This window comes from Malus domestica, chromosome 11 (assembly GCF_042453785.1).
Source record: "Malus domestica chromosome 11, GDT2T_hap1".
Classification (NCBI taxonomy): Eukaryota; Viridiplantae; Streptophyta; class Magnoliopsida; order Rosales; family Rosaceae; genus Malus; species Malus domestica.
The window spans coordinates 5,726,897-5,745,884 of record NC_091671.1 but is presented as its reverse complement, the minus strand read 5'-3'; the positions used below and the strand labels follow the sequence as shown (position 1 = coordinate 5,745,884).

At 37.8% G+C, this 18,988-nt stretch overlaps 3 protein-coding genes across 7 annotated transcripts; all 3 read left to right on the top strand.

The window, feature by feature from the left end:
• The first annotated feature begins 3,085 nt into the window (after positions 1–3,085).
• Positions 3,086–7,727, top strand: LOC103447362 (potassium transporter 1). Of its 2 annotated transcripts, XM_029088204.2 has the most exons (10): positions 3,086–3,323; positions 3,463–3,589; positions 4,003–4,237; positions 4,544–4,789; positions 5,175–5,225; positions 5,315–5,575; positions 5,669–5,721; positions 5,840–5,954; positions 6,041–6,295; positions 6,375–7,727. In XM_029088204.2, exons 2-10 carry the CDS (start codon positions 3,542–3,544, stop codon positions 7,382–7,384), a joined length of 2,274 nt encoding a protein of 757 aa, XP_028944037.1. In that variant the 5' UTR covers positions 3,086–3,323; positions 3,463–3,541; the 3' UTR covers positions 7,385–7,727. The 2 variants fall into 2 exon arrangements, with proteins under 2 accessions (XP_028944037.1, XP_028944038.1); XM_029088205.2 differs by lacking the exon at positions 3,463–3,589 and having other exon boundaries at positions 3,118–3,323.
• Positions 7,728–8,529: 802 nt separating this feature from the next.
• LOC103447363 (pyruvate decarboxylase 1-like) lies at positions 8,530–11,480 on the top strand. 2 transcript variants are annotated; one of them, XM_008386555.4, is made up of 6 exons: positions 8,530–9,162; positions 9,520–9,683; positions 9,888–10,538; positions 10,623–10,740; positions 10,820–11,008; positions 11,115–11,480. In XM_008386555.4, the coding sequence occupies exons 1-6, from the start codon at positions 8,635–8,637 to the stop codon at positions 11,283–11,285; spliced, it is 1,821 nt and encodes a 606-aa protein (XP_008384777.2). In that variant the 5' UTR covers positions 8,530–8,634; the 3' UTR covers positions 11,286–11,480. The 2 variants fall into 2 exon arrangements, with proteins under 2 accessions (XP_008384777.2, XP_008384776.2); XM_008386554.4 differs by having other exon boundaries at positions 10,611–10,740.
• Positions 11,481–14,905: 3,425 nt separating this feature from the next.
• Positions 14,906–17,768, top strand: LOC103447361 (INCREASED PETAL GROWTH ANISOTROPY 1-like protein 1). Of its 3 annotated transcripts, none has more exons than XM_070808262.1 (5): positions 14,906–15,905; positions 16,007–16,323; positions 16,486–16,597; positions 17,302–17,433; positions 17,528–17,768. In XM_070808262.1, the coding sequence occupies exons 1-5, from the start codon at positions 15,297–15,299 to the stop codon at positions 17,567–17,569; spliced, it is 1,212 nt and encodes a 403-aa protein (XP_070664363.1). In that variant the 5' UTR covers positions 14,906–15,296; the 3' UTR covers positions 17,570–17,768. The 3 variants fall into 3 exon arrangements, 2 of the variants coding, with proteins under 2 accessions (XP_070664363.1, XP_008384773.2); XM_008386551.4 differs by having other exon boundaries at positions 17,521–17,768; XR_003766619.2 differs by having other exon boundaries at positions 14,949–15,905; positions 17,166–17,433; positions 17,521–17,768.
• The last annotated feature ends 1,220 nt before the right edge of the window (positions 17,769–18,988 follow it).

The window sequence follows — 18,988 nt, the reverse complement described above, 5'->3', positions numbered from 1 at the left end:
GTTTGGAAAATATACATGTGAAGATCTTTTGAGGATCCTTTGAGTATTTGGTATGAATCCCTTTTGTGTGCAAGTATTTGATGTAATGTCTGCTATGTATATCTCGATAGTATGTCGATAACACTCAACAAATTCTCTTTATATCACTCATTAGTTTGCTTCGGCGTATGTTGATATTTGTTAACACGTACTCAACATGATTTGGCTAATGACAATAAGTCCACCACGTGTTCAACTAAATGTGTCATTGAATAAACTTTTTTTTATGCTCTTCGCGCTTTGTTTCTTTATAAAAAAAAAATTGTATTTAATATTAGAATTACATAAAATTTGAATTCTAGATCCGTCACTGCACGTGAAATGTTGTGTTGGATTGTTCTATCTTCAAGATCGACTCTCATGCAGACAACAATAATTTGAAGTCACGTACTTTTCATGGACTAAAAATAGTAGGCTAATCGACTTTCTACCTAATATTAAAATCTACACACCATGAGATTGAGAGATTTTTCAATATGGTCGTCACACGAAGTGATATACCATTTATCCCTATAGAAATGGTGGGTTATGTGTATTAAAAAATTAATAACTTAAAAATTAAAATTTTTTACCACTTGCATAAAAACACGTGATGTATCATCTGTATTCCCATCACAACTAAAAATTTCTCTATGAGATCGTGATGGCTAATTGTCAGTCAAATCCAGGGTGACTGAAATTGACTACTCTCACTCACATAAGTGTAAGCCCTTTTTTATTTATTATTATTATTATTATTTAAAGAAACGATATTTTTTACAATAAGTAGACGAGATGAGTTTAACCTCACAATGAATTAGCAATAATGTGGTTTACGTTTGTCTTTAGCGAAAATCAAATTTAAGACCTCTCACTTACATATGAAGAGGAATATCACTAGACCGTAATACTAATTGGCGATTTTAAGCAATTAATGGTTCTATAATATGTGTTTTTTTTTCTCTTTTAGGGAAAAAAATGAGCAGCTGGAGGATTTGCTATGGCATTTCATTTTTTTCAGAGTCAGGAAGAATCAAAGAGGTATTATGTAATTCACATAGGTCAATAATCGAACCCAGAACATGCTTTTTAAAAATTGGCCTAGAATCCGTCCCTAACTACTAAACCACTTATCGGTGGCTATATGTTATGTGTTAAGCTTCACTAAACTAGTCATATTGAAGCTAAAACACACAATTAAATAAGTATTTGTATGAACCACAACAAGTGGTCTAATGGTAAGTGCGCGGACTGCGACTTCCTAATAAAACAAAGAAAATGAGGGAGGTCCCATGTTCATGCTCCAAGCTGGTGAATCTGCTTGACTGTGGCCACATGCATAGTAAATTTTCCCATAGCCTCTTCGATTCCGAAAGAAGTGGGTAACTTGCCACTAGTCTGTTATTCTCCTTCATAAACAAAAAATTAAAATAATGATTTGTATGGAATCCAATATGAATAAACCCATGGATGTGGATTAGACTATCACATTGCTTATTTAAATATTTTGTTTGGGTGTTTGTGGGTTTATATTTTAAGAAAAACTAATGAAAATGTTTGAAAACTTTAAGTTTAACGAAAATAACAAAATAAAGAGTAAAGTGAATAATATCATGATTGACTTTTTAGTGTAAAAATGTAATTTTTCGTTAAAATGAACAATACCGAAAGTTTTTTTTTTTGTTAAAGTTCTCTATATTTTATTTAATCATGTTACGATGTTTTGCGATTTTGACACTTATCATTAAGCTATCCATACAGCTGTGGCCAAAAAATTATAAAATATTCGTTTAGTAGAGTGAGCTGTTTCAAAATATTAGGAAGGAATAAATATAAAGTTATTTATTATTGGATGAAAGGATGTAAATTTGAGTTTTTTTATTGGTTCTGACAATGCGTTGTTTTATGAGATGAATCCTCCGAAATCACATGAATCTTTAGGTAGAATGGAATACCAACTCGAAACCGGATCCTCTTTGTGAGGATTATGAAGATCCGTGAATCATATCATTTTATCGTACCTCGTGCGGTTAAAAATTATTTTAGATATAAAATTAAATATAAGCAATATCTAATAAAAATTGATCGTAAGATGTACGATGAACGGAAATTTACGGATCTCAAAGATCCTCACCATAAAGATCCGGAGAGAATGCTTTTGGATTCCAACTCCACACTTACTGTCCGAATAATTAACTTGATCAATTGTTAAAATCAACAGGCCTTCAAATTGTGAATTATAAACTTTCATGGAGTCTATAAATTTTAATGGATTTGTATAGACTTTTGGAATTATAGACGTTCATGGATTTATATAGATTTTAGGGTTCTCTAAAACAAATAATAATCCAAATTGGCCATGAAGAGAAGACAAAAAAAATTGTTGATTACTTGTTGTCTTCTTTGAAGAGAAAATAGATAAAGATTTGGCCATAGAAGACAGAAAAATTGAAAAAGAAGTTTGTAGATTTTTGGGTGTCTTAAGAAGACTTCGTTCATATCCAAGTCTGATCATATTTTGTAGAGGGAAGAATCACGAAAAAATATTAGGGTAGAGCCATGGCTTGTGAGGATTTTTTATATTTATATTTTCCACTCTAGAATCCACTAAAATCTTCTAACTCCTAAATTCCTCTAAATTCATTAAATTATGAATGCAACCAAAATTTGGAACATTTTAAGAAAACTCGAGAGTGAATACCACTAGATTTTTACAAAGTCTTTGAAAATCAAGATTGAATACTATTAGAATTTGACAGATTCATTTAAAATCTTCATTGCATGCAAACAGATTTATGAGCTCTCTTAAAATCCATCAAAATCTCATTCGAATACACCCTCTTATATTATTTTAGTATGCGAATAAGAAATTTGAACTAAAAATATGAGGGACGGATATATTTCTTTAATCTAAACTATTGTAATATACAGAGCAAGGATTAAAACTTTGGGCAAAGAACACGAGCTTATAACACTTCATTCAAACGTATACAGATTTAGAGTTGTTTTGGTCAAAAATTTGGAAATGAAGAGAGGTAAAAGAGCGTTGAACGCCTTTGGCAAATTCTTTGGAGTTAGGACGCACAACACAACACTTGCCTACTCCTACTTACTTGTTACCGCCCCTCGCTTCCTACATCTCTCTGTCTCTGTCTCTCTCTCTCTCTCTCTGTGTTATATACACTTTACCAGCCTTTCTTCCTCTTCAGTCAGTCACTTCTCTTGCACTGCATCTCTCTCTCTCTCTCTCTCTCTCTACAATGAACCCATCTGAAGAACTAATGGAACAGGGAATATCTCCACGGGTATATATATCCTTCATCCTCTCTCACTCTATTTTGTTCTTCCTAATATTGTTCTTTGATAATTAGTTGTTTGCTTTCATGATGGTAAACTTTAAGTGTTTGATATCGACAAACTTATGAATGTCAGCCATTTTTGCAGCTTCTCTTGGACAAATAGTTTTTAGTGAAAATTTTCTCATCAGAGTGTGAGATATTGCATATTCTTATGCAAATATAAAATGTACATCTGGAGCAGCAGCTTCTGTGGAACCAGGACATTTGAGAATGTGAGAAGAGGGGTTTCCAGTTTTTGAGTGTTTATTTCTGGGTTTTGGGTAAACTAAATCCCTTTAATTGATATAAATTTTGCATCTTTTACTGTTTTCTCAATGGAATTCACATCCTGGCTTCAAAAGGCATTCTTTTTGCTTCCTCAAAAGAAAAAAGGGAAGTAGTGTGAATGGTCTTTAAGGATTTACGCTATTCGTCGTTGTTCATAATTTGAGCAGCCAGATAAACAAATATTGGGGACATGCATAAAACCCCGAAAAAATAAATTTAGTCTTCAATGTAGCTGCTGAACCATAGGGTCATGAACTTTTATGGGCTCTTTTGTACTAATTGACCTTCTTTGATGTTTCTAAATTGTTGAATTTTTCGAATGTATGTTTATAATGTTGTCTTGAATCGGGACTTGCAGAGGGTATCCCGTGCAACTGTGCTCACATTGGCTTATCAAAGCCTGGGAGTGGTGTATGGTGACTTAAGTACATCCCCTCTATATGTTTATAAGACCACGTTCTCCGGAAAGTTGAGCCTTCGTGAGGATGATGAAGAGATTTTTGGCGTCCTTTCGTTTATTTTCTGGACGTTTACTCTAATTGCGCTCTTCAAGTATGTTTTCATTGTGATGTTGGCTGATGACAATGGTGAAGGTACAGTTATGTTGTTTTCATTGTGATGTTGGCTGATGACAATGCTAAGTAACCCGATTGATCTTATGACGCAAATTATTAGGCTGTTCATTCAACCTTCCAGTCACTTTTGGATGGTTGGTTCGGATTTGCATTCTACAATACTGTTTTCAACACTGAGAAAAACACTCTGCTGATCTCCTTTTTCTTGTCATTTTCGACTGTTCTTGATCCCATCTAATTTTCCAAATGATTTGTAGAAAAAAAAAATGTAATTGGATGGCAAAAAGACGGTTTCTCAATACCAGTTTTGTACACATGGTGCAGGCGGTACCTTTGCTTTGTACTCCCTCCTCTGTCGTCATGCAAGATTAAGCATTCTGCCAAATCAAGAAATCACAGATGAGAAGTTGTCTGAATATGTGACGGAAGGAACCACAGAAACATGGCAGAGTTCAGCTCTGAAATCGTTCTTTGACAAGCATCCAAGATTTCGCAAAGGGCTGCTGGTTTTTGTTCTATTTGGAACCTGTATGGCAATTGGTGATGGTGTACTCACTCCTGCAATATCAGGTGGGCTAGTCCTAACAAAATTCTCTATAGTGATATGAATGTTTTCTCCCCATACAAGTTCCGTTCCCTGAACTTTTCAAATTCTAGGCTAGCTCATCTTAACTTTTCAGGTTTCGACTTTTGAGTAAGCATAACATCCTTCAGAACATGGATATATATGATAATTTTGTGACATATGAATGGTTAGAAATACACATTATACCTAAAGCATGTATGACAGAGCTAAATTCCTCCCTTTCTTAGAGCTTGTTCAATTACGAGTCCAATTCCAAACACGCATCTGTTGGCGTTTTAGAAAGACTTCTAATTCAACTAGAGTTTGATAGTTCTTGATTAGTTTGTAACATTATTTATGACAGAGATTCACTTGTATTTCTTCTTTCAGTTCTTTCAGCAGTCTCCGGGATTAAGCTTAAAATCACAGGACTCCACGACAGTACGTCAAACTTCTTTATACCGCCAATAACCTTTCAAATATCTATGCATCACCATTTGTAAAACTTCTCTTTGGTTTCTTTCTTTCAGATTATGTTGTTATAATCTCATGTGTCGTCTTAGTGGGGCTTTTCTCCCTTCAGCATCACGGAACACACAGAGTTGCTTTCATGTTTGCTCCGATTGTTACAGCATGGCTTCTGTGTATTAGTGGCATTGGAATATACAACGTATTTCGGTGGAACAAACGTATATTTCATGCCCTTTCTCCAGTTTATATGTTAAAGTTCCTTCGAAGCACAGGCATTGAAGGATGGGTATCCTTGGCGGGAGTTGTTCTTTCAATAACAGGTATCTCTTCTAAACTCCTGTTGCAGTAATTGTGGTTTACTTGCTGCTAAACAGAGCTACTGGAAACTAGTTTCCTCCGGAATATTATCTCAGGTGTAGAGGCGATGTTTGCTAACTTGGGCCATTTCTCTCCGCTCTCAATAAAGGTAACTTTGCAGTCGATTGTATGGACACGATGCTAATGCCTTGAATCATTAAAATTGCATCCACAAATAGTTCTTTCTTATTTCAACACTGATGTAAGTACCTGGCATCAAATCCCAGATGGCCTTCACATTACTCGTATATCCCTCTCTAGTTCTTTCATACATGGGTGAGGCTGCGTTTCTTTCTAAGCACCACGAAGACATCCAAAGAAGTTTCTATGAAGCCATACCAGGTAATAGCTTATCATAGTACCCTAATGGTTAATATCATTAATTGTCATCTTTTGTATGTATGCCGTAATTGTTTGGTTTGCTACAGAGGCTGTGTTTTGGCCAGTGTTCATAGTTGCCACTTTTGCATCTGTTGTCGGAAGCCAGGCAGTAATTTCAGCTACCTTCTCCGTTATAAACCAGTGCTGTGCACTGAAATGCTTTCCCCGCGTCAAGATAGTTCATACTTCGAGTAAAATATATGGCCAAATATACATTCCAGAGGTCAACTGGATGTTAATGTGCCTTTGTTTAGGCGTGACAATTGGATTGAGGGACACAAACATGATGGGTCATGCATACGGTATAAAACTAACCGCTATCTCTCGGATATTCTTGGTATTTACGTGAATGTACTTTGATCGTGTTGTTGAATTTGGTAGGTTTGGCAGTCACAGCTGTAATGTTTGTGACAACTTGCTTGATGGCTCTGGTGATGATAATAGTCTGGAAGAAAAGCATAATAACTGCATTAGCGTTTTTAATGCTCTTTGGATCAATTGAGCTGGTTTACATTTCAGCATCCGTCAGCAAGATCCCAGAAGGTGGATGGATCCCGGTTGTGCTCTCTCTGATCTTTATGGGTGTAATGTACATATGGAACTACGGAACAATGATGAAACACCAATTTGATGTTGAAAACAAGGTCTCAATCAATAGAATAGTGAGCTTAGGTCCGAGCCTTGGCATGGTTCGGGTCCCTGGAATTGGACTCATGTACACTAATTTGGCGACTGGGGTACCAGCTATTTTCGGACACTTTGTAACTAATCTACCTGCATTCCATAAGGTGCTGGTTTTTGTTTGCATCAAATCTGTTCAAGTTCCCCATGTTAGTGGAAATGAAAGATTGCTTGTTAGTAGGGTGGGCCCAAAGGAGTATGGACTGTTCCGGTGCATTGTGAGGTACGGTTATAAGGATCTTCAACAGGAAACCTGTAATTTTGAGAACATATTGGTGTCTAGTATAGTGCACTTTGTAGAAACAGAGGAAGAAGGTCCTTTGAGACCGATAACCGGGTGCTCTAGACAGTTTACTGATGCAGATTCCGAGCCCCCTTATGCTCCAGATCGCACTTTCATGGACTCGACCAAAAAAGAAAACACAGTGCAGTTTTCATGTGATCTTCAAGTGATAAAACCTGGTATCAGGCAAGCGGAAAGTTCTCTTTGCAAAGACGAGTCCCTGCGAATATTAGAAGCCAAAGAATCTGGTGTCACATACATTTTCGGGCATTCGCATGCACAGGCAAAGAAGTCATCATCCTTTTTCAAGAAACTTGTTATAGATATCGTCTATGCTTTTCTGAGCAAGAACTGCAGAGAGCCGGATGTTGTTCTGAATGTCCCGCATACTTCTTTGCTGGAAGTTGGTATGATCTACTACGTCTGACTTCTAGGAAGAAGGCGTACTAAACCCATCGGAAGATACTGCGTGTGATGTTGGGATGTGTCGACGGAGTAAATTCATACTTTGTTCGAACTCGCAATGGTTTTACTAAGCAGTGGGAAGTTTAGATGGACTTGCAGAAACTGATAGCTGTTACAGTTAGATTTTCAACACTGATTTTTCAGGTTCATATATGTTAACTTTGTATCAGAGAAATGTAAAATTTTAAATTGCTGTATCTTAGAACAAATAAATACCTTTAACTAACACCCTCACAATTTGTATATTCTGATTCTCCTAGTATGCAGCTATGGAAAAAGCCATGCCAAAATGCTTTCTTTCAGTAGGGTTTTATCTTAAAAAGAATTGTTACGTTTAGCAGTGGAACATGCATACTTATAGCTTATAACTCGAGACATTACTCATTATGTCTACAACACTCATCACGTGACTTGCTCTATAAACACAGAGATATACTCCCACTGGCAAACACATTTTCTCAAACTCTGCATGTTCATGACCATCATTAGTCCTACTTAACTTATCAAATTAACTTCACATGGTAAAAAGAATTCGAACGGTAAAATGTGAATGGGTTCCAAGGAATACTACCAAAATATTACTGTCAATTATATATAATGTTCTTGAATATTCTAATGGGGTTCAGAAAAAACACATACCATAACCAAAATTTAGACCCAGTTTTTTGGGAGAGAAATTATAGACCATTTTATTCTCTAATAAAATACAATACTCAAGGTGAGAAATACAAATTGGACAATATTCTCTAATAAAATACAATACTCAAGGTGAGAAATACAAATTGGACAATAATTGATACGATCTGATTCTTATTTGAATGTACGATCCAGATTAACAGTCTCATTACGTAACATTTCAAGTATCTATACACAAAACAAATTATTTCTTTCTACCAGAACATAAAATCATATAGATATTATAAAATAAAATAAAAAGACAAATTATTTCCTTCTCCTTTAGTTTAGCACTCACTCTATTACTTTACCATGCATAACCCCGAATGTGTCTCTTCACCCTTCCCAAGAAACCCCACCACCTTATTTCACGTACAAAACAAACCTATATATATAAATCCTTCTTACTCTCCTTCCTCCTCCCAACAGCCACAAAGATCCAATTTTTCTCCCATTTTTGTTCGATCAACAGTGTGTTTGATCTCCACTACAACACCAGAATCCTGAATCCCACTTTCGAGCTCTCCGTTTTCCACCATGGCCACCAATATTGGCTCCCTAGACTCATCAAAACCGGCCAACAACAACGTCGGCTGCCCTCCTCAAAATGGTACTGCCACCATCCACGACTCCTCCCACCCTCCGTCCACCATTGCCTCCGCTGACTCCACTCTTGGCCGCCACTTAGCGCGCCGCCTGGTGGAGATCGGGGTGGGGGACGTGTTCACCGTCCCCGGGGATTTTAACTTAACCCTATTAGACCACCTCATTGCTGAGCCGAAGCTCACCAACATCGGCTGCTGCAATGAGCTCAATGCCGGGTATGCCGCTGATGGATATGCCCGGGAGCGTGGCGTTGGGGCGTGCGTTGTCACGTTTACCGTGGGTGGGCTTAGTGTTCTCAACGCCATTGCTGGAGCTTACAGTGAGAACCTTCCTGTTATTTGTGTTGTTGGAGGGCCAAACACAAATGATTATGGCACCAACAGAATTCTTCACCACACCATTGGCCTGCCGGATTTCAGCCAAGAACTCAGATGCTTCCAGACTGTCACTTGCTATCAAGTCAGCTCAAGTGTTTGATTTGCCTTTATTGATTTATAATACATGACATTTAAATAGAAATATTTTATTTGTAACCATCTGCACTTTAAATTAAACACTTTGATGACATTTTTTTTAACTCACAAAAACGAGAATAAATAGGAGTGTTAAATTGCTAACCACGTTTTAAATTTTAAGTATAGAGCCATGCATAATAATATATATACAACATTTTAGTGCTTTGACCTAATTAGGATTTGAATTTATAAATTATAATATATTGTTGTGTTATTTTGCGTTTTGGGAAAATTTGGATTTGTGTTATTTTCCTTTGTGTAATTATGTATAGATTCTTGTTTATGCTATTTGCTGTGGCAGGCTGTGGTAAACAACTTGGATGATGCACATGAACAAATTGATACTGCCATTTCTACTGCTCTCAAAGAAAGCAAGCCTGTCTATATCAGCATTAGCTGCAACTTGCCTGGCATTCCACATCCAGCTTTTAGCACACACCCCATTAAATTTTCCATCTCACCTAGGTAAGTTATTTGTTAATTGATCTTCATGGTTTATCTGAGTTGTGCAAGGTATGTCAGACATGTACAAGATCCCGCACCATGTCCAGTATCAAATAAGAGTTCGACTAATAAGATATTTATGATTGACAGTTTGACAATGTAATATTTCTCTCTTTCTTTAACATGAGATTTAGTTTATGACAATTTGATGATTTCGTGATACAGAATGACCAACAAGATGGGGCTAGAAGCCGCTGTGGAGGCGGCAGCTGCCTTCTTGAACAAGGCAGTGAAGCCAGTTGTGGTTGGCGGACCAAAGATCCGAGTGGCAAAGGCACATGAAGCCTTTGTTGAATTTGCTGATGCCAGTGGCTATGCTGTTGCCATGATGCCATCAGCCAAAGGGCGTTTCCCCGAAACCCATCGTCGCTACATCGGGACATACTGGGGAGCAGTCGGCACGGCCTACTGTGGTGAGATTGTAGAGTCTGCTGATGCATACTTGTTTGCTGGTCCAATCTTCAACGACTACAGCTCTGTTGGATACTCTCTTCTTCTCAAGAGGGAGAAGGCAATTATTGTGCAGCCTGATCGTGTGGTGGTTGGCAATGGCCCTTCTTTCGGGTGTGTCCTAATGAAGGACTTTCTTCAGGCACTTGCACAGCGTGTCACCAAAAACACAACCGCTCACGAAAACTATGCCAGAATCTTCGTCCCAGATGGCCAGCCTCTCAAATCTCAGCCTAATGAGCCTCTTAGAGTGAACATTCTGTTCCAGCACATTCAGAAAATGCTCTCAGCTGACACTGCGGTTATTGCTGAGACCGGTGATTCTTGGTTTAACTGCTTGAAATTGAAACTGCCGGAAGGATGTGGGTGAGCATGCAACAAAACCCGAGCTATGTGATTTGAGGTTTTTAATTTTTCAGTATCATTAGAGAAAAAAAGTTGGTCTTGCAGGTATGAATTCCAGATGCAATATGGATCGATTGGTTGGTCTGTTGGTGCAACTCTAGGCTATGCACAGTCAGTTCCGAAGAAGCGCGTCATTGCTTGCATCGGTGATGGGAGCTTCCAGGTTCAAATTAATGCTTCGACCAGCGTTTGATTTAATTGGTCTCAAGCTTATATATATGAAACTTTATTTTTTATGACAGGTGACTGCACAAGATGTGTCAACAATGATTCGATGCAATCAAAAGAGCATCATCTTCCTCATAAACAATGGCGGATACACCATAGAAGTTGAAATCCATGACGGCCCTTACAATGTGATCAAGAACTGGAACTACACTGGTTTGGTGGACGCAATCCACAACGGCGAAGGAAACTGCTGGACAACAAAGGTTAGTGTTCGATATAAAAACTTGCTTTGTTAGACTATATATGTTGTGTTGGAGAAGTAAATCATGACCTAATTTATGTGTTTTTCCTTCCTTTTTTCGGTCTCAGGTTCGTACTGAGGAGGAGCTAACGGAGGCAATTGCAACAGCAACGGAGGAGAAGAAAGACTGCTTGTGCTTCATAGAAGTGATTGCTCACAAGGATGACACAAGCAAAGAGCTGCTTGAATGGGGGTCAAGGGTCTCAGCTGCTAATAGCCGCCCGCCAAATCCTCAATAGAAAAATGCCATCCTTTAGAATGATCTCAAGAAATTCAAATTAGAATAAGATCTTAGTACTTTGGTAGAGTGAACTATTTTATTTAAATTAGAATAAGAGCAAATTATGTCTTAGTAGTGTGTTTCTATTTTCTATTATTCGTGACGGAATCAACTCATTTACTTGGAATTATTAGTTTCTGCTTCATTCGTATCATTTCCTATGTTTTGAACCCTTTTTTTGAATACTTGTCAAACAAGCTCAATTGCCATGACCCAAAGAGGAAAATTTGGGTTCCATATCATTGTAGTTTGGAACCTTTGGCAGTTTGGTGTGCATTTTGTTTTGTTGGATAGTTAAGAGCTCATTTGGGAAGTGATTTTAAATGACTGAAGTGCTTTCAGAAAAAAAAAAAAATTGTAACTAATTATTGGTAAAAATACAAGTTAATCTTGAAAAAACACTTGAAATGCTTCCTATAATAAGCACTAGTTATGTGTTTCTTGCTCGAAGGATGTTAAAAGGGACACTCGAGTAGTACCGATCAAGGACGTTGAGATACTCAAGTGAGTATTTTGTATCAAACACAAAGTTAGGCTTAAGTTTGGAGGCTGTTTCATGACTTTGATATGGAAATTAACTATGTTTATAAATTGCAAGATCCATATATAGCTGGGTTTAAGATGTGAGGTCGTTGCATTCCTTGAAATGTCTTGCTTTTGTGACACCAAAAGCTTCTTGAAATGTGGTCAACCCAATTAACATACCAATCCACTAACGCACATAGCACGTTAAGATGCGCTAAAAACTCTGTATGATTGAAATGCTTCTTATCTTTGTTTGTTTTATGTGTGATAAATACATGTATTTTCCTACTTTAGCTATTTTCAGAGGATGAGTGCTAGAAGAATATGAGAACAACTTGAGTCAGACTGTCAAATTAGGTAGTTAATTTGTCCGTTCAATTTTAAAAAGCATACCCACACGTTATTGACTACCGATATTATTTATATTATTGATATTATTGATACTTTGATTATTTAGTCGTCCATATCATGTTGATATATATGTTTGTAACCCAAGTTTTTGTCACTAATTGTATGCAAGGATCTCCTTACTAAGGGAAGACTGAGTTATTACCGTGCAAGCTCTTGCTAGCACTGTAAAGTACGTCGAAACATGTCGAATAGCCATTCAAATGAAAGATCTTGTTCAAGTAGGGTAGTCAAATTTGATTTTTGTGTTTCCCTTGATTTGGGGCATGTCTGTCCGCCAAATAAATTCTTCACTGACCAGTGGCTACTACCTAGTTTCTCAATCTCCTCTACCTTCTTTGACCAAATAAAAAATCTCCTCAAATTTTTAGAGCAATTTATATGAAACAGATTTTACAATCATATGACGTTCTAATCTAATAACATATTGCCCTGTGAATCAAAACTTGCAAATGACACTGCATTATTAAGTAGGGAACACCATGTGATGGTGAACCCGTTTCATGTAAGTTATTTTTCTATTACATGGCAGGAATTCTTCATCATCACAGTGTTTGTACTAATAATACAATGGACAAGGTCTGCTCTCCTTATTCCCGTGCCCTCCCGTCCTCTCCTGTTTTGTGTGATCACGATTAAGCCACATCAACATTTTATATTGTTTTTTTATAGACATAATAAGATAAAAATAAATAGTAATATAAAATGTTGACGTGGTTTAACTGTGACCACACAAACAGTATGGCATGGGAGGGTACGGAACAAGGAGGGTGACAATCCTTGTCCTAATACAATACAATGTCTCGTAAATAGAATTATTATATTACTGGCACAGAACTCCATGTAATTAAAGTCCTTCAAATCAATACAGGGTGCTGCACGTTCAAGTTGTTTATCCATGAACACACACACACTACCCCCACCCAAAATAAGGTTCCCTTACCTGTAGGGTACTTTGATTAAGGGCTATATAGGGTATGTGGTCCCCTAGAAATTAAAGCTGAATTTGAAGTGGACTTTTGCTAAAATCAGTGAGAGGAACATAAACCCTTTAAAAAGATCTAAAGATTATGCTCATGCCAAGTAATTACACCTCATGTCTAGGTGAGCTACCTTTCAGCTTCAGCCTATTAGTGCTTTACTATTCAAAGTTGTAGGATTTTCTCCTTAGGGTTCATTGGCATAAAACAAATTTTGCCTCTTAAATTTGACGTATATTGTCTAGTTAATTATGATAGTGTGCTCGTTCTTTATATTGAAATTTGAATTCCCTCACTATAAATTAGAGTAATTTAAACTATTATCTTGTCATAAACAATGGCATCCAAATATTGATCTTGTTATATTACTAAAAGATAAATGTAGGGTTTTGTCTAATGCGGCAAATATATTGTTGGATAGTTGCGTGACGTAAGTAGCTTCTCAATGGGCATAATAAAGCCGGACGGCCGGCCACTTATTCTGCAACCATCTTGCAAGATTTGTGTTGTCATTAAGAATTTTTGCATAAATGTGATCCTCAAAAAGAAAAATGACACCCCCTCTCCATTTTTTTTTACTTTGTACCTTGAAGGACATGAAAAATAAAGCAAGAATAGGGGAAGATCTGAATCTGGTAGGCTGTAAATGTCAAGGCTTTTACTTTTTCTTTAATTTTCGACTGTCAGCATATACCCTTCTCTGTTGCTCTTATTTCCCCTTCCCCCTTTTTATGGCTTTTGCCTTGCTTCGCAAGCAAAGAATTGAAAATTCGCATTCAATTTTGTCATGATCTCCTGGAGGACTAAATCAATCGGCATATCAACCGACTTATGTATGCTAATTAAGATTTACCTAATGATTTCAACATCCCAGCCTGAGACTGACACCTGGACAACAAAAACTGGTCCAAGAAGCTAGTTAATGAGCCTTAAGTTGTTAGTTAGCAATCAATCAATCATGCACCATTCGTTGTTTAGCCGAAGCTTCACAAATCTACATGTGAAATGTGATGGAAATGACATTCCTCAGGTAAAACTTAAGAGTGACTCTCGTACGCATCCAATGCACAATTTTAGTGACGTCTCTTCCGCTTGTGATTAACATAAACTAAGAGGAGATAGAAGAAAAAAATTAATCATAACACTCACTTGTGATTAATAGGAGTAATAACCATGTTCGGTACACGATACATGATTCTCTCATAAAGCTTATGGGGCTAGTTCTTTATAATATGGTATTCAAGGCTTTAGTGTAGGGGTTTTGAATCCGATTCTCATTGATCACCTCTTTGTTGGTTTGCAGAGCGCAGAGTGAGGCTTCACCCTATATGTTTATACCTCTCTCGTTATTGATTCACATGTCGACGTATGTACCAGATAAGGGTAAAAGTAGATAACATTGTTAACTCATTACGTGGATGCTCAAACTTTTGGAATTATGAATGCACTACCTTGCTAATGATATTCTTACATAATTGTATTAAATACTCAAGAAAAAGATGGGTTTTATGGTAAACTTGACCAAAGAATATAATGTTGCACCTAAACCAACCAGTATATAGTACTTGCAACAAGACTCTTACCTACAATTCAACATTGCCATTAAACAAATGACAGAATAAACTAATGTTAACGTATAAAATCTTGCAAATGTAAAAGGATCCTTGTCTAAACTAAGGTTAACATATTGTGGATCAAGTGAGAAAACCATCTACGCTCTGCACTTGAGGTCTCTAGGTTCGATTCTCCTCACTCTCACTAAAGGAAAAAGAAAAAAAATCATCTACCCTCTAAAGTCATGTGTACCGTTTTCCCTCCGGGCCTTGCTCATTATCATGTATATAAAAAATGAAAATAAAAATGGGCAAACTAATGTTAATGCACTGTTAATGCCCTAATAAACGACTCACTAGATGAGCATCAATCGTCAGGTTTACGTGAACCCACCAAGCCTTACATCAAAAGTAAGACAACATAACATAAAAGAGGAACGAGCCAGCAACTCATTTGTCACCTCTAGCTATCTCCTTCCAGTGAAAGCATAGCAGACTCGGAGGATGCCAGAAGAAGATGAAAGCTCCGAGATCGTCGTCTTTCTCAGGAAAGAACTCGAAGCCTCTCTCGAAAAGAACGGCTCGTTGGAGAAAGAAAACCATGAACTGAAGCAAGAAGTTGGTCGTCTTAAAGCTCAAATAACTTCCCTCAAAGCACACAACAATGAGAGGAAATCTGTGCTCTGGAAGAAGTTTCAAAGCACGTTGGAGCACAGTGCATTGGAGCAGAGTCCAGTGAAAGAGAAACCGAATCCGAAAGTAGACTTCACGGAATCTCAAGCCATAAAGGAAAGACCGGCAGCAGGATTATTACCAACCAATGCAACACCATCAACACCGAGGCCTCCTCCTCCTCCCCCTGCTTTGTTCAAGGAGGTAAAGGAAAATAAAGGGCCTTCAGCACTAGCACCGCCTCCTCCTCCTCCGCCCTCAAAATCATTAATCGGGTCAAGAGGAGTGCGACGTGTGCCGGAAGTAATTGAGCTGTACCGTTCACTTACAAGGAAAGATGCACACATGGAGAACAAAGCCAACCCAGCAGGAGTTCATGCTTTTGCACTTACTAAGAACATGATCGGAGAAATCGAAAACCGTTCATCTTATGTTTTAGCAGTAAGTTAATTAGCCAATGATTTCGGCACATTGAATTGAATAAATCAAAAGAGAGTCATACAAGAAATATTTCTAATACTAATTTCTACATTCATGGACAGATAAAGTCGGAGGTCGAAACGCAAGGAGAATTCATAAATTTCTTGATCAGTGAGGTGGAGTCTTCAAAATTTACAAACATCGCAGACGTGGAAGCATTTGTAAATTGGCTGGATCGGCAACTATCTTCTTTAGTGGATGAAAGAGCAGTGCTGAAGCACTTCCCGCAGTGGCCGGAACGAAAAGCAGACACGCTGCGAGAAGCCGCCTTCAGCTACAGAGACCTGAGGAATCTGAAAAACGAAGCCTCATCATTTGAGGACAACATGAAGGAGCCATCAATCCTTGCTCTGAGAAGAATGGAGGCATTACAAGACAGGTAAGCGTGGAGTACAATAGCTTATTAGTCTTACATTGATATCAAAAATTGCAGACGTGCTATTCCATTGATATCGAAAATTGCAGATGCGTGTTAAGTCAGTTGATTGGAGCAGTAGTTTAGAATATCACCTCGTCTAACGTCAGAAGTCCGATTTTGCAGGTTGGAAAGAAGTGTGAGCAGCACAGAAAGAACAAGGGAGAGTGCCAGCAAGAGGTACAGGGATTTTCAGATCCCATGGGAATGGATGCTGGACACAGGGGTGATGGGTCAGGTAGGTAGATAACTATGGCTTACCAATAACTTTAATTTGGCAATCATTCAGATAATAATTTATGAAAGAGTTAATCCTATGTTTACTTTTGACTTCCATTAAAGTGGTACTAAATTGTGGTTAATTAGAGCCCAAGTGACTAAATATCTACGCTTTTTAGCCGAGATCAATTTTTTTGCACTCTATCATTGAATGATACGAGTTAAATTTATGTCAACAGAGTTAAAAGAGGGTTAAATTTATGACAACAAAGTTAAGGAGGGTTAAATTTATGATACTAGAGTTAAGAAGAGTTCAACTTATGAACACGTGTCAATCAATGATAGGAGCCACAGAAAAGCCCACACAAAATAAAGGCAAAAGATTTGAACTCTTTCTAGCTAAGCAAACCCCCATCTAGTTTCAACTTTCGATTGATTAACAATGATGTGGAAGCTATAAAATTTGAAAATTGTGAACATGAATTGACAACACTATTCTACGAGACTGTAGATAGCAGTTCGCGAATAATAAGAAAGTTGTTATTAACACTCTAAGATAATATTTTTTCACTCCACGACTATTTCAGAGTGCTAACGACAATACCCGAGGAGTGGATTTGAAGCAAGGGGTGGATTCACGCACATTCATTTGAAAACATCTCATTTCACTGAAAACCATCGATTGATACAAACTGTATATCTTGTACACATAACTATTTGCAGATGAAACTGAGCTCACTGAGGCTAGCCAAGGAGTACATGAAGAGGATTACTAGAGAAGTGCAGTCCAGTGAATGCTCAAGAGAAGAAAATCTCCTGCTTCAAGGCGTCCGATTCGCTTTCCGGGTACACCAGGTAGTGAAATGCTTCACAAACGCCGTTCCAAATTTCTTGACCTACTGTTAATTCGTTACACCAGGTACTCACACGCAGAAGATTCAGTTTGCAGGTGGTTTTGATTCGGAGACGGTACTTGCATTTGAGGAACTAAAGAAGATAGGCGCGAATAGTAGAAGAAATGGCACGATTTAGCGCACTCTATACGTACTTGAACCTAGAAATTGATCGATGGGGGGTGTAAGCAGATTACTTGTAGCAGAAAATGCGTTTGTAAAATGTCCAACATATAATGTGTTTGAAAATATTATACTGGTAAAACTCCGAGATAATCTAATTTGAATTGGGTGCGACAGGCTTCACTCAGGGAAATTCTCCGATTCGGCGGAAGACCACGTCGTCCGTCGGACCACTCTCACAAAAAGCGTAATCCCTCCTTTTAGGGTTCCACCATTTATGCTTCCTCAACTAGCATGCACACTGAACATCACCGGAGTCCTTGAACAGTAAACAAGAATTTGATCGATACTCCGCTACTTAATTCCACATGGATGCAAAGAATCGAAATCAATAATACTAGACACACCGACTCTTTTACCAACTACCTGTACTTCTAGGCAAGAATGTTTCTACTTCTAGATATAAAAACATAACGCGGATCATCGTTAATCCTCTTCATTAAATCTGAATCCACTACCTTTTCTCAAAATTCCTTGCGCATGTTCTAGATTACGCCAGTGGACCACGTCACCTGTCCGACCACACTCACAAAGAGCATAACTCCTTATTTGGGTCACAAAAGATAGAAATTCTAGCATAGGGAAACCAGAACCCCTATGTCCCAGACAGAACAACCACCTTACACCACACCCTCAATTGTTTATACCAACCCCTACTCCACTCTTTGATCCCACCCTTTTTTTGGTCCTAGTTTAGTTTTCGGACGAAAGAGGGTGGGATAAAAAATGGGGTAAGTGTGAAGCTGAAAATCAAGGAGGTAGGGTAGGGTGGTTCTTTGTGTCTTGACCATATGGTTGAGCTGATCCGGTGCAAAACCGTAGAATTTCTTCCTCCTCAAGACACCAAATGCTTGTCCAACACAATGCAGGGGATTCAATTTTTATGAGTATGGTTGGACCAGTAACGTGGTACACCAACCAAACCTAGCAAGCATACCAGTTCATCAAGATACATATATAAGTGCCTCATTCTCTTGGTCACAGATTAAGGATTCATGGTCAAACACCCTTGAGATTTTATATCAAGAGTTTGAGATTTAAAAGCTCATTCATTTAATCTCCACCCATGATCAAAATCTAATGGTGGATGACTACACATTCCTTGGTCACCAAACATTTCTTAAAAACATACTTTGGATATTCATAATCCTCCTAAACAAATCTGAATGAATGTTGCTATACACAACAACCTTACATGAATTTGTGATCTGTATTTTGGTTATAAGATAGGTGGAAAAGTAGCGAACATAGCAGCACTCATCCAAATCCGCCAGACTACAATAAGATAAAGAGGTTCCAAGTTCTGAAAAATTTGTGAACGCACAAGACTACGA

Bases quoted from the DNA above. Each gene is read 5' to 3' on its own strand.
- LOC103447361 (XM_008386551.4), top strand. From the start codon at position 15,297: ATGCCAGAAGAAGATGAAAGCTCCGAGATCGTCGTCTTTCTCAGGAAA. The intron at 15,906-16,006 runs GTAAGTTAATTA...ATTCATGGACAG, and splicing joins GTTCATCTTATGTTTTAGCA to ATAAAGTCGGAGGTCGAAAC. The intron at 16,598-17,301 runs GTAGGTAGATAA...AACTATTTGCAG, and splicing joins ACACAGGGGTGATGGGTCAG to ATGAAACTGAGCTCACTGAG.
- LOC103447363 (XM_008386554.4), top strand. From the start codon at position 8,635: ATGGCCACCAATATTGGCTCCCTAGACTCATCAAAACCGGCCAACAAC. The intron at 10,539-10,610 runs GTGAGCATGCAA...AGAGAAAAAAAG, and splicing joins AAACTGCCGGAAGGATGTGG to TTGGTCTTGCAGGTATGAAT. The intron at 10,741-10,819 runs GTTCAAATTAAT...TTTTTATGACAG, and splicing joins TCGGTGATGGGAGCTTCCAG to GTGACTGCACAAGATGTGTC.
- LOC103447362 (XM_029088204.2), top strand. From the start codon at position 3,542: ATGTACATCTGGAGCAGCAGCTTCTGTGGAACCAGGACATTTGAGAAT. The intron at 5,955-6,040 runs GTAATAGCTTAT...GGTTTGCTACAG, and splicing joins TTTCTATGAAGCCATACCAG to AGGCTGTGTTTTGGCCAGTG. The intron at 6,296-6,374 runs GTATAAAACTAA...TGAATTTGGTAG, and splicing joins CATGATGGGTCATGCATACG to GTTTGGCAGTCACAGCTGTA.